This window comes from Mirounga angustirostris, unplaced genomic scaffold, assembly GCF_029215605.1.
Source record: "Mirounga angustirostris isolate CCGP_5_RB_7025 unplaced genomic scaffold, mMirAng1.0.hap1 SCAF_8, whole genome shotgun sequence".
Taxonomy (NCBI): domain Eukaryota; kingdom Metazoa; phylum Chordata; class Mammalia; order Carnivora; family Phocidae; genus Mirounga; species Mirounga angustirostris.
In genome coordinates this window covers 30,013,833-30,027,316 of record NW_026991716.1, presented here as the reverse complement: position 1 = coordinate 30,027,316, position 13,484 = coordinate 30,013,833, and the positions used below count along the sequence as shown (strand labels likewise).

The following is a 13,484-nucleotide window of genomic DNA, read 5'->3' as shown; positions in this document are numbered from 1 at the left end:
GACCCCTGGGTCTGAGTGAGCCCCATGCTCTTTCTTTGAAGGGAAGCAGGACCAGAGGACTCCCTATGGGCTTGACTTTCTGTGTGCATCCCCCTGTCACTGAGGGGGTGGAGGGGAGGCTGAAGGTATCTTGGAAGCAGGGGCTACGTCCTTGATCTTCAAGACCCCTTTGGGACCATCTGTACCCTCTACTCATCCTTCAGGGCCCACGCGGGGAGCGTGGGGAGAAAGGAGAGTCGGGGCAGCCAGGAGAGGCAGGACCACCAGGGCCTAAAGGCCCCGCCGGTGATGATGGCCCCAAAGGGAACCCTGTGAGTTTGGGGGGAGGGGCTGGGAAGAGGGCCTTGTGAATGAGAGACCTGGGAATGTGGGTGTGTGTGAGTGGGAGGGTCTTGCAGTAGGGGGAACCCAAGAATGGGGGACCATTTGGGTGGAAGACTCTGGGAATGAGGTCTCCTGGGAGGGATGTTTGGGATCTGAAATCCAGAGAGAGAAAGTGAGAGATGCCTTCTAATTAATTCCCTGAAAGCATCAGAAAGCATGAAGTGCATGAGGTGGGGAAGACAGAGTGCGGGAGACTATCTCCCCAGGGTGTGCAGGTGGGTAAGGCCTGCAGAAAGGGAGAATGTGACATGTGCCCTGGGGCTCTGTGTTGGCTCTGGAGGCTTAGGGGGTTGTGACCTTGACCCTGTTCTCCACATTAGGGTCCTGTTGGTTTTCCTGGTGATCCTGGCCCTCCTGGAGAAGGTGGCCCTCGGGTGAGTCTTCCCTAGGGAGAAGAAGAGGGAGAGAGGGTGGGCTCCTGTACAGGGCCTTCATGCGGCTGATGGGCTTGAGTGGGGGAAGCTGGGGGTATGGCAGGGCAGGCAGAGGGATGAGAGGATTGGCAGTTTTGCGGCTGATGCCAGCCAGGTTGGGGCAACCCCTGACCTTGCTTCATCCCTGCAGGGCCAGGATGGTGTGAAGGGTGACCGAGGAGAGGATGGCGAGCCAGGACAGTCTGTGAGTGACCAGTGACCCCTCCCTCCACCACCGAGCCCAAGCCTTCAGGACCATTACCCCCTTTTTATACCCTGCTCCTGAAGGGTCCATTGGCTGGAGGCTAAACACTCACCCACCCCTATTCCTCCCTCCATAGGGATCCCCTGGTCCCACTGGGGAGAATGGACCTCCTGGACCACTTGGAAAGCGGGTAAGTGAGGTGGACATCTGGGACCTTGAGGGGCAGTCCTTGGGCAAGGTAGATGGAGGATGGGGCAGTGGCAGATGGGATGGTCAGGGGGGTGCCTGGGGATGGGGTGCATGTGCGTGAACATTGTATTTGTAAGTGTGCCGTGTATAAGTGAGTATGTCTGTTCCTGGGTATGTTCTTGCTGGGGGCGGGGTGGGGGTAGTACTCATCAACTGATCAGAATGCACCCTGGAGGAAGGGGCTAGCTTTCCTGGAGGGCCCCTGCTAGGCTAAGGATTAACCCTCTAGTTGCTGGGGTAGAAGGTGGCGCACTAGATGGTGTGTGGGCAAGTGACTCTTTGCTGAATACACAGAGCTCCTCAGTATTTTAACAACTGGTACAGCTGTACCAGCTCATCTGTCAATCAGCTCCTGTGACTCTGATGGTGCGTGCACAAGTGTGTGTGTGTGTGTGTGTGTGTGTGTGTGCAGGGGGAAAGTAGCTGAGCCTGGAGACTCACTACCTCATTGACTTTTCCTTCCTGTCTCCATCTGCAGGGTCCTGCTGGCTTGCCTGGTCCTGAGGGGCGGCAAGGAGAGAAGGGAGCCAAGGTGAGGGCGAGGCTATCCTGGATGCTGGAATATTCCCTCCATCTCCTGGCACCTCTGGTTCCTCAGATTCCTCTCTCCAGATGTCTACCCCATGCTGAGCCTCTTGTCTCGAGGGAGGTTCCCTGTACTTATTCCTGTTCCTGCTCCAGGAGCTCCTGGGGTTTGGCGCCTCCTCTCTGCCTCATCCTGTCCACCTTGGACCCCCCTACCCCCACCCGTACCCCTTTCCTTTGCCCTTTAAGACTCATTCCTTGTACACGTTTCAGGGGGATCCTGGTGCTGTGGGTGCCCCAGGGAAGACAGGTCCCATGGGTCCAGCAGGCCCAGCAGGGAAACCTGGTCCTGATGGTCTAAGGGGACTCCCAGGCTCAGTGGTGAGTCATGGAGCAGAGAGGCTTGGCTGGGGGTAGGAGGGGTCCGGGGCCTTTGGAGGGGTGCCTGTGTGGGGACAGTTCTCCTGATCTCTGTGGTCCCCTTGAATCTGCAGGGTCAGCAAGGCCGTCCTGGGGCCACAGGCCAGGCGGGGCCTCCAGGTCCTGTGGTGAGTGACTCTGGATTAGGTGGGGTGGGTGGGGGTGAGGATGGTGGTGCCCTTGGGCAGTGGGCATCCAGCTGAAGCCCTGGAGGAAGTGGAAAATGGCAGTGGGGAGAGCTTGTTCCCACCTTTCCATGGAGAGAGTGACTTCCTGTCTCCTCACAGGGGCCCCCGGGGCTTCCTGGCCTTCGAGGTGATGTTGGAGCCAAGGGCGAGAAGGTGAGTGACAGACATGCGGCCAGGTATCTCCCCTCAACTTCACCCCGGAAGCCTATGGGGACCCTGAGTGCCTACCACTGTGCTCAGGCCTCCAGCACCGAGGGGGTTCTTACTCAGCATCTTACACAGCATCTTTGGGGGTCCTTACTCAGTGAGGATTGTTCACAGGCCCTGCTCTGTCCTCAGGCTCTGTGCCCAAGTCTCTCTTGTCTTCTGGGCTCTGACCCCTGTGGGCTTTTTCTTCTGCACCCACGTGTCTCATCTCTGCCTCCCCCGACCACCTGTCCGTTCTCCAGGGTCACCCAGGTCTCATCGGACTGATCGGGCCCCCTGGGGAGCAGGGAGAGAAGGGTGATCGGGGACTTCCTGGCCCTCAGGGCTCTGCTGGACAGAAGGGAGAGACGGTGAGGACATGGTCTTGGAAGGTCTGGGTGGATGAGTGTGGGGATTTGTGTTGGGGGTGGAAGGGAGGAGGTGAAGACTCAGCTGGGGGGTAAGGGAGGGGGTGTGGAGGAGGACCCAGTTGAACCATGCCCCTCTCCTTCCTAGGGTATCCCGGGAGCATCTGGTCCTATTGGTCCTGGAGGGCCTCCTGGCCTCCCTGTGAGTACCCCATCTGTTCCTCACTAAATCCCCTCAACCCCACTACTCCCCGCTCCATAATCCCCCAATGGCTTCCATGGCAACCACCAGCCTAAGCAGAATAGGCCCCAGTGTCCTCCATATGTCCTCACACCCGCAGTGTTCCCCCCGATCCTTCCAGGGCCCCCCGAATATCCCCGTGGTCCCTCACGCCTGCCCCTCCCTCCTGCTGTAAAGCCAGGGTCCTGTGGACTCATGATTTAGCCTCTCCATTCCTCCACGTCCCAACCGTCCCCTGTGGTGACCGTCTCTCTCTTGTTCCTCATTTCACAGGGACCTGCTGGCCCCAAAGGAGCCAAAGGAGCCACAGTGAGTGACCCCCAGGCAGCTGTGAGCTCTGCCCCCTTCCCCCAGCTGGACTTGACGCTTTCTCTCCAGGGCAAACATGCTCCCTCCAGTGGAGCTCCTCATTCCCAGCCCAGAGACTGACTTGATCCTTCTGGGGCCTTGATTGCATGCGTGACCCCTTGACTCCTCCATGACCTCATTTACTCCTTTGGCAGGGCCCAGCTGGACCCAAGGGAGAGAAGGGCGTCCAGGGTCCTCCAGGATACCCGGTGAGTTACATGTCAGGGCCTGCTTCTCTGCCTCGGCCTCTCTATCTCCTTGTTTCTCAGCTTCCCCCTCCTATCAATCTTGTCTCTCACCTTCTCCATCCATCCCTCCAACCAGGGCCCCCCGGGCGAGGTGATCCAGCCCCTGCCCATCCAGATGCCCAAGAAGACTCGGCGCTCGGTGGACGGAAGCCGCCTTATGCAGGAGGATGAGGCCATACCGACTGGGGGGGCTCCGGGCAGTGCTGGGGGGCTGGAGGAGATCTTTGGCTCTCTTGACTCCCTGCGGGAGGAGATTGAGCAGCTGAGGCAGCCGACAGGGAGCCAGGACAGCCCCGCTCGCACCTGCCAGGACCTGAAGCTCTGCCACCCGGAGCTGCCTGACGGTCAGTGCCCGCTTCAGGAAACAGCGTAACAACAATGAAAAGCAGAATGGATGCCAGGACTCCTTGGGGAAGGTGTGGGGTAGGGGTGAGGGCCCAGGGGCTTGGAGCAGCAGCTCTTTACCAACTAGGTCAGAAGGCTTTCAACATTTAACAACTGATCTGCTCCTACCAGCGCGTGCCGGCTCACAATCAGCCCGCTGTCTACAGGGAGTGACAAACATGCGCACGTGTACACACGTGTTTGCATTTACAGACGGGCATGCGTGCGAATCTACGACCACATATCATACCGACGTGAGGGAGTCAGTGCTCCTGCCTCCTCCGTCGGGAGCCTGGGGGTACTGCTGCAGGGAGGGGTGCCACAGGCGGGCAGGGGTGTAAGGTGATGATGGAGTGCGAAGTAGGGTGGGCAGCGTTGTGGGGTTCTGGGGGACAGTGGGACCTGGAGACTGAGGTCATGGTGGGGAAGGGGGTGGGGAGGGTGGGGGGGTTAGAGCAGCGGGGTGGGGAGTGGGAAGGGGAGCAAGGAGCGTCTTGGGTCCCACCTGTGGGGGCCCTGACCCTTCCCTCTCCCTCACCCAACAGGAGAGTACTGGGTCGACCCCAACCAGGGCTGTGCTCGGGATGCCTTCCGGGTTTTCTGCAACTTTACAGCGGGGGGGGAAACATGTGTGACCCCCAGGGATGACGTCACGCAAGTGAGAGCTGGCCCCTGACTTCCTCCCCTGCCTCACTCACAGCCCCAGTGGCTTCTGGGATTCTGGGACAGGCACCCTGGCCCTACAGAACCTGCTGCCCCTTCTTTCCTTGACTCTTCACTTCTCACCACCAGCCCGCCGCTGCTCACTTTGTCTCCTTCCCTTGACAACCCAAGACAAAGCTTGCCTTTTGTTTACCCTCAGTCAGTCCCCGGCTCCCGCTTTGGCCCCTCATTCTCCCCCAGCCCTTTCTGCCCGCCCCCGTTCCCTGCCCGTGACCCTGCCCGTGACACTGGCCCTGGGTCCCCGCTTCCGTAGACGCTCCGCAAGCCCTGCTCTGTCTGCCCCTCACTCGCTGGCCTCTCTCCTGCCAGTTCTCTTACGTGGACTCAGAAGGCTCCCCGGTCGGTGTGGTCCAGCTCACCTTCCTGCGGCTGCTCAGCGTCTCAGCCCACCAAGATGTCTCGTACCCCTGCTCTGGGGTGGCCCAAGATGGTCCCCTGAAGCTCCGGGGGGCCAATGAGGATGAGCTGAGCCTGGAGACCAGCCCCTATGTCAAGGAATTCAGAGACGACTGTCAGGTGGGAAGCAGGAAGAGCTGGGCGGGGGGGTGCATCCTGGAGTCAGGCTGCTGGAAGACCCTTTGGGCAGAGGCACCCAGGAAGAGCAGGAGCAGTCCCACTTCTTTGTGTCAGATACAGCCGAGGGAGCGCTGGCAGGGGCGAGGAGGGTGGGGCTCACCTCTGGGCACACACCAGCATCACCCGGAGTGAGCCACGCCGGCTCGTGCACATGTTCACACGGGTTGTGCGACAGAGGCATGCAGGGGTGCAGATCACCCCCCAGCCTGTGAAGGCACAGGAGCGCACAGACACCCACAGTCTGTACATACACCCCCAGCGTTGCCTGGCCAGGGTCACCCAGGCATACACATGGGGAATCAGGTCAGATAGTGTCACAGTTACACCACAGACACCTGTTTACACATCCCTGTGGGGTGACCCAGACTCGCACAACCACCACAGTGGATAATCTCAAAGACAAGCCCAAAGCCGCAGGGACTGGCTTGTGAGCCCATGTGCGTGTGGGTGTACACACGTGCACACGTACACGCATATCCAATCTTCCTAGCTTTCCCAGGCCTGACTCTGGGAGAAATTTGAGGAAGGAAGTCTAGCAAGTCTGACCACGTGACAAGGATTGGGTGCTCAGAGGAGAGGCGAGCCCGGCCGAGGCTGGGGCATCCGTGGGGCGTGCGCGTGCCTCCACCACGCTCACTGCTCCCTCTCCCCCTTCTCCCCCCAAGACACAGCAAGGCCGGATGGTGCTGGAGGTGCGGACACCTGTGGTGGAGCAGCTCCCAGTGCTGGACGCCTCCTTCTCAGACCTGGGGGCCCCCCCTCGGCGGGGAGGGCTGCTGCTGGGGCCCGCCTGCTTCATGGGCTAGGACCTTCTCTGTCTGACCCTGTCCGCTGAAACCAGGCCCACCTGGAATCCCACAGCATCAGCTCTGTGCCATCTCCTGAGAGGGCTCCTCACCATCTAGGGGGCTCTGGGCCAGGGCGCCGAGAGCCCCCAGTCAGGGGCAGACCAGGGGAGGGGTGAAGCGCACGTGTCGGGCGCCCCAGGGGAGGGGTGGCATCTGGGGCTCTTGGCCCTCCCACCTGGAGCCTGTGACCTGTTAGACAGCCGGGACCCTTATTTAAAACTCACCTCCCAATCACCCCCAAACAAGTGGAAGAGAAGAGAAAGGACACTGTGTATTTTGTATTTAAAAGTAATTATATTAATTATTTAAAGAGTGGAGAACAAAAGAACAAAAAAAGATAAAGAGAGAAATGCCAACAAAAATCAGCAGACTTCAGAGACAGGGCTCCCCAGGGGTGAGCCCCGGCACCCTCCTCCTTGCCTCAGGGCTTTCCTCAGTGACTGTGGGGGGACGTTTTCAGGCCAAACCCCACCTCCCTCACAGCCCGCCTGCAGCACCCACTGTGAATGTTGGAATATATGGTCTCCTTTGCCTCAGGGTCTGACTCTCTCTGCCCAGGGTGGGGCTTTCTCCGCTCCACCTCCCGGGTGTTTGGCTCCCTGACCCACACACTGGCTGTCTCTCACTTGGTCTGGGGCTTGCAGGACCTGCCTGTGACTTGGGGAGCAGGTCGCACCCCCCAGGGGGAACTGGAAGGGTGAGGGGTGAGAGCAGGACCTGTATTCAGTACTGTTGAAATACGGAAATTCATCCTTATGAGCTTGTCAATCCCATGGCTCTGAGCCCCTGAGTATCCCACTGCCATCCTGGCCACCCTGGTCCCACCCCTGAGCACCCCCACACCTTCCCTGATCCTGCTATGGAAGAGTTAATGTGTGGCATCTGGATGGAAGGGACTCCCAGGACCTTGTCTAGCCCTATGACCAGTGTCCGTTCTGACTGATGGTTAAATAATGTGATCACCTCCTCCCGGGGCACACATGTGTGGTGCTTGTGTTGTTATTTCAACCCCGGACCAACCTGTACCCCTCTTTGCCAGCTGAGGCTTTACCAGAAATGGAAGGCTTAATCCCTTTCCCCAGGGGGCCTGTCCTTTTGTGGTATCAGGGCCCAGAAAAAGTTCATAAAACCTGGCTGACAAGTCCAGACTCACCAACTGATCTCCCAGTGACATCAGGTGGAGCGCCAGGGCTCTGTCTGACACGGATGCTGGATTGTTTCTGGGTGAGGGTGTGCCTGTCTTCCTTGTGTCCAGGTCAAACATGGCCTTCCTGCACCCCGGGCCCCATCTTTAGGGACCTCGGGGCTGGAAGGGGGCCTTACATGGTCTAGTCCAAACTCTTGGCAAATGAGGAGACTGAGACCCATATCCAAGACAATGTTTCTTGCCCCTGTGCCTCTGGTCACCTCATCCTTCCCCTTCAGGTGTGCCGTGGTCCTGGCAGCAGGTGTGGTCGAAGGCCACCCACACCTGCGCATATTACCGGCTATGCCCTTCCAGGCTTCTCTCTGTGTCAAGTGCACAGTCCTTGGCCCGTCGTGTGCTGATCTGCCCCCACGTACTCCTTCCTCAGCGGCCCCTCTCAGGGCTTGTTCAGTAGCTCTGTGCCCTCTGAGTCTGGGTAGGGCCCTTCTGTTCAGGGCAGCCGCTCAGCCAGGCATCCCTAGCTGGCTTCCCCGCCTCTCCTGGGGTTTCCGATCCTTACACAGCGTTTCCTGGCTCCCTCCCCTCCCGCCAGTAGAATAAAACTTACTCCGGGGCCTCTTCCCAATCCTCGCTGGAGCTCGCTTGGGCCCATGTGTGCTTGCCGGCGGCCTCAACCCGCGCCCCCAGGTGGGCCCGGGAGGGACCCCGAGTCCCAGGAGGCCGCACCCCGCCCCTCCTGCTGGATCCCCGACCGCACAGCCTTGATCGTCCCCGTCCTGAGGAGAGAACTCCTTTCTCTGAAACCCTAGAGTGGTGGAGCAAGCTCACTGTCGATCCAAGGAAGCTCTCTTATGGGGTCTAGAAGCCCAGCCTGGCATCGACTGTGGGCAGGAAAACCGTTTGCAGGTGAAAACAACAACAAAAACAACCCCCCCAAAACAAACAAAAAAACCTTCTCCACGCATCTCCGCCTCTGCTGCCCCCTGGTGCCGGAGCCAAGACCTCGGCCCGCCAAAGGGCCGGTGGAGTAAAACGTCCCTAACACGCTGCCCCTTCCTTTGTCACCCACGGAACTCCCACTTTCCCAACCCAAGAGGAGGCTGAATGGAGGGGAAGCCCCCTGATCTCGTCTTTTCGGGGTCAGGCGGTGGATGGGTTTTTGGGATCACTGACACCCTCGGTCTCAGTCTCCAAGTCCCAAAGGCTTCGCGCAACCCCCTCCCTTTCCTCCTGGGCCTCAGCTCAAGGGAAGATCAGATCTAAATAGATCCTTGCCCACACCCATTCCCAGCCAGGCTGGGCCAGAGCTGGGCTTTTCCGGGCTCTCTCTGCAATTGGAGCCAAACCCACAGAGGTTGCCCTCAGAGCACAAAGGGGAGTGTCCCCAAAGGTCCCTTTTGGTCAGATGCTCTGAGCTCAGAGGGCTTTTCATCATGAAGCAATGCCATACATTCACTCAGATAACATTTATACATGGCAGTTGGGTCCCAGGCCAATCCACAAAAGCCTATTTAGCTAGAAGGCCAACCAACCCCAGACAACAGTTTTACGAGCGATTCTGTGCCAAGTTGCAGCGGAGAATGTCAGAACCACAGCCGTCTCCTTGCAGCGGGACTTTTGCCTCCCGTGGGACAAACGAGAGCCTGGCTCTAAGGACAGATGGGAGGATCTGAAGGGCAGAGGTGGGAGTTTTGGGATGGCGCTGGGTGTGGGTAGCGCAGGGGCATGTGGGTGCTGGTAGCAGCTCCAAGGGCTGTGGGCGGTGGAGGCTTCTGGATGGGGCGGGGAGTCTGTAAAGAGGAGAGAGGCAGAGACTTTGGGGAGCTACTTTGGGTTTGATTGGGTCAGAACACAAACTTGCGGGAAGGGCTGGGTTCTGAAACTCCTGACTGCCTCTCAAACAAGTTTAACTTGAACCCAGTAAGGAGGAGGGAGTCACTGATGATGTTTGGAAAGATAAGTGATATGACAGATGTGTGCATTAGCAAGACCCCACCCAGGTTGGATGAGGCTGTGAAGGGCCTGGACACAGGCCCACAGCCAAACTACCTCAGGGAGGTAGTGAGATTTTGCGCGAAGGCTGTGGGGATGGGTGCTCTAGCCCTTCACACTCTTGGAGCTGCTTCTTAGCCTCGCGCTGAGATTTTTGGCATCGTAACTTATGGTCAAAAAACAGCTTGTAAAATTCGGACCGCTTGGATTTCTGTACCTGGGAGCACTACATATCCCAGAAGGCCTCAAGATCCTTGGCTGTGTTGCATGTTGGGATTTGTAGTTTCTGTATGGATCAGGGTAGGTCGGGGTAGAGACCGACAGGGAAGGGAGTGGGTCAAGATGAGGCTGTAGTTGCCTCAGAAAAAAGTGCCTGTGCAGTAGGCGGTGGTGACCCAGTTTTGTGGGTATGTAGCCCCTATTCCTTCAAGTTTGGTGTGGTCAGCAGAGAGTGTTAGGGCCATATCCTAACAGGCCATGGTAACGTTTCCCAACTCAAACCTGTGCAGGTGAGCAGAAATCACCCCTGGGTGCTTGCCATCGGCTTCCTTTTACTTTTTTATTTTTCTCACCTTCAGGGTAGTTTCATGGGAACCGGCACTACCGGCTGACTGCCTTCTCAGTTGGGAAGACCTGTCCCACTGGTCCCTGAACGAGGACCAGGGACATCTATAAGGGCACCTCCTTTAGGGTTACCCTCAAGCAGCCAAGATGGTAGAATAAGCCGCAGTGAGAGCCAGCCCACCACACTGCCTTCCCTCAGGTAACAGGGGCATGACAATCCACTGGTTAATTTGCTCTGCCTTCTCTTTCTAGTAGTAACATCTTTTTAAAAGACTTTATTTTTTTATTTGAGAAAGAGAGAGAGTGCAAGAGAGCACGAGAGAGAGAGAGAGAGAGAGAGAGAGAGTGAGCCAGCACGAGCAGGAGGGAAGGGGCAGAGGGAGACGGAGAAGCAGATTCCCTGATGAGCCAGGAGCCCTACGCAGGGCTCGATCCCAGGACCCTGGGATCATGACCTGAGCCGAAGGCAGACGCCCAACTGACTAAGCCACCCAGGCGCCCCTCTATTAGTTACATCTTACTTCCAGGTGGAAGGCCTTTTGAATAGGTACGTGGTTTTCTAAAGCATAACAGATAAAAGCGACACTGGATACTATGGCAGCTGGTGTAAAGGTCACGTTCCAGGTCTTGCCACTTCACCTCTACAGGGCTGGGTGGTGGTGACGCATTCCTGTGTTATGTTCATGTCTCCCCTCGGTCTGGGCCGTATTGATGGGTCACACAGTGGGCCAGTTCTTCCCACTAACTCAGGTACACCTATGCTATTAGTGCTGGTAGAGATTTCTTCTAACTCTGCAACTTTCCACCACCTGCATTTTTAACACCTTAATATTTTCCCTACCTTTCAGAATTGAAAATCTATAGAAATAAACAAATAAAAATTAAAAACTAGGAAACGTGTTTCAGAGATATTCAGGTTAGGGAGAAGACGGGAAATAGCACCCCATTTGATTGGAGCCCTGGTGGCAGAGGACATCAGACAAAAAAGTCTGCTGTGGCAGCTGGTCTAGGCCGGGTAGGGTTGAGCAGACTCAGGGCGGAGGAGGGTACTGACCGATGCTAGCTGGCAGATCTCTCTGCATTGCTAACCAAGGCTTCTCCTGCATGTAACTTGCCAGTGGTGTTTTGCTTCTGGTGGGGCTACTTTTTTACTATGAGCATCAGTTTTCTCCTATGCAAAATGGGAGAGCACTTGCTCTATCAAGGAATAATCCTCCTGTTAGTGACAACCTTTGCACTGGAAAGAGAAGGGAGGGGAACTGGCCACACTGCCCTGGTTAAATCTCCTTGCCTTGATCACTGCTGACACACTGGGTCTGGGGCACACTGCTCCCCTTTCAACTTCTGATCTTAGTGCTGTCAAGACTCTGTACGTCTAAAGTTTCTTTTCTTTTCTATTCTTTCTTTATTCAATTTTTTAAAAAGAGGTTTTATTTATTTATTTTTGCAAGAGAGAGCATGAGTGGGGTAGGGGGAGAGGGGCAGAGGGAGAAGCAGACTTCTCACTGAGGAGAGAGCGCGATGTGGGGACTTGATCCCAGGACCCTGGGATCACGACCTGAGCCGAAGGCAGACGCTTAAATGACTGAGCCACCCAGGCGCCCATCTATTCTTTTTTTAAATTTATTTTAAATAGGTTCCACACCCCATGTGGGGCTTGAACTCGTGACCCTGAGGTCAAGAGTCACATGCTCTACAGACTGAGCCAGCCAGGCGCCCCTAAAGTTTCTTTTTGTTACAAACATAAAATCTGACTCAGAACAGCTTAAGCCCCAAAGGAAACTTATGATAAAAATGTCAGGGTACTCAGGATTTGAAGGAAGGGTTGACTTCATAGGGAAGAGCAAGGACAGTTATGAGACCTCACGGGTTCATAGACTTTGTCCCTGAGTGTGGCCACAAACACTGCTCCATCAGTCCACTTTCAACCTCTGTGTGTCTGGGCTCTGTGGTTCAGGTTCCTGGAGCTCCAGTCCTGGTGAGCTGTCCCCCTGAGAACCAACTTTCTACGTCTGGTGGCCCAGTGTGACGACAGATAATTTATATGAAGCCCTAGGGGGGTGTAAGGGAGGTGTTGGGGGCACTCTTCCCGCATAAGGTGGGATAATGGAGAAGACACCCCAAGAGGTGCTTGCTATCTTTGCCTCTATGCAGACCCCGTTCTGTAAGTTTGATCAGCATGATCCAACCAGCCCGTCATGACCATATTGGCACTCCCTGACTCACCCTCTCCCCAAGGGCCAACCAAAGTCACTTTCAGCGGTTGTAGCCACGATGTCATGAGCTATCTAATCCCAGAGTCCAGCATCTCTGTTGTTTGTATTTTGCTGCTTTTCTCTTCAGCACATAAACATCCATGACCATGATACCCAGGGCTGCATTATGACTTCTACAAGCCCTACGCACATTTGCCTTTCTGGACCTTTTCCTCAAAAAAAATTCAGAACTGTATTTTATGACTGTGTTGTTATACAGATAAATATATTCATATTATATATTTATATATTAAGATATTTTCTTCAATCTAAGAGTTCATTTTCTATTTTAAAAAGAAATGTAAACATTTTCATGAACCCCCAAAAGGACTGTGGACCCTACGCCCTGTGTCTATTGTGCCAAATGGATAAGTGGACTCTCACTGTGTCTTCATTGAAGATTTTATGCTTTGTTAATAAAAAAAGATCCCTCTTCCTGTTTACTGAATTTTATCTTGATCAGGATATTTTGTCTAATGTTAAAAAACCCTGCTTTTTCTCATTTGCTTTATCTGGTTTCTATGGGATGCCTATCATCTATTTTTAGAACTTTCTTTAATGGAGAATTTCAAATACACGAACTAGAGAGAATGGTAAAATGAATCTTCTGCTATCCATCAGCCATGAGTTGATAAAAATTTTCAACTCATAGCCAATCTTGTTTCATTTCTACCTCACCGACTCCTTCCTCCTCATCTGGATTTTTTTAAAAAATTTTATTTTATTATGTTATGTTAGTCACCATACATTACATCATTAGTTTTTGATGTAGTGTTCCATGATTCATTGTTGGCATATAACACCCAGTGCTCCATGCAGAACGTGCCCTCCTTAATACCCATCACCAGGCTAACCCATCCCTCCACCTCCTCCCCTCTAGAACCCTCAGTTTGTTTCTCAGAGTCCATCGTCTCTCATGGTTCGTCTCCCCCTCCAATTCCCCCCCTTCATTTTTCCTTCCTACTATCTTCTTTTTTTTTTTTTTTTTTAACACATAATATATTATTTGTTTCAGAGGTACAGGTCTGTGATTCATCAGTCTTGCACAATTCACAGTGCTCACCATAGCACATACCCTCCCCAATGTCCATCACCCAGCCACCCCATCCTTCCCACCCCCCTCCACTCCAGCAACCCTCAGTTTGTTTCCTGAGATTAAGAGTCTCTTATGGTTTGTCTCCCTCTCTGGTTTCACTTGTTTCATTTTCCCCTCCCTTCCC

At 55.1% G+C, this 13,484-nt stretch overlaps 1 protein-coding gene across 4 annotated transcripts in view; it reads left to right on the top strand.

Annotated features, from left to right (window-relative positions):
- Window positions 1-12,912, top strand: part of COL11A2 (collagen type XI alpha 2 chain) — a 34,748-nt gene extending 21,836 nt beyond the window's left edge. For 2 of the 4 annotated variants that reach the window (XM_064597452.1, XM_045865974.2), the window contains 16 exons: window positions 204-311; window positions 705-758; window positions 949-1,002; window positions 1,139-1,192; window positions 1,730-1,783; window positions 2,050-2,157; window positions 2,271-2,324; window positions 2,484-2,537; window positions 2,834-2,941; window positions 3,087-3,140; window positions 3,453-3,488; window positions 3,683-3,736; window positions 3,852-4,119; window positions 4,705-4,817; window positions 5,192-5,398; window positions 6,124-12,910. In XM_064597452.1, coding sequence (XP_064453522.1) covers window positions 204-311; window positions 705-758; window positions 949-1,002; window positions 1,139-1,192; window positions 1,730-1,783; window positions 2,050-2,157; window positions 2,271-2,324; window positions 2,484-2,537; window positions 2,834-2,941; window positions 3,087-3,140; window positions 3,453-3,488; window positions 3,683-3,736; window positions 3,852-4,119; window positions 4,705-4,817; window positions 5,192-5,398; window positions 6,124-6,264 — 1,521 coding nt within the window. In that variant the 3' untranslated portion in view covers window positions 6,265-12,910. Of the gene's footprint in view, window positions 1-41; window positions 312-704; window positions 759-948; window positions 1,003-1,138; window positions 1,193-1,729; window positions 1,784-2,049; window positions 2,158-2,270; window positions 2,325-2,483; window positions 2,538-2,833; window positions 2,942-3,086; window positions 3,141-3,452; window positions 3,489-3,682; window positions 3,737-3,851; window positions 4,120-4,704; window positions 4,818-5,191; window positions 5,399-6,123 lie in introns of those variants that run through there. The other 2 variants (XM_064597453.1, XM_064597454.1) reach the window with 2 other exon arrangements.
- The last annotated feature ends 572 nt before the right edge of the window (window positions 12,913-13,484 follow it).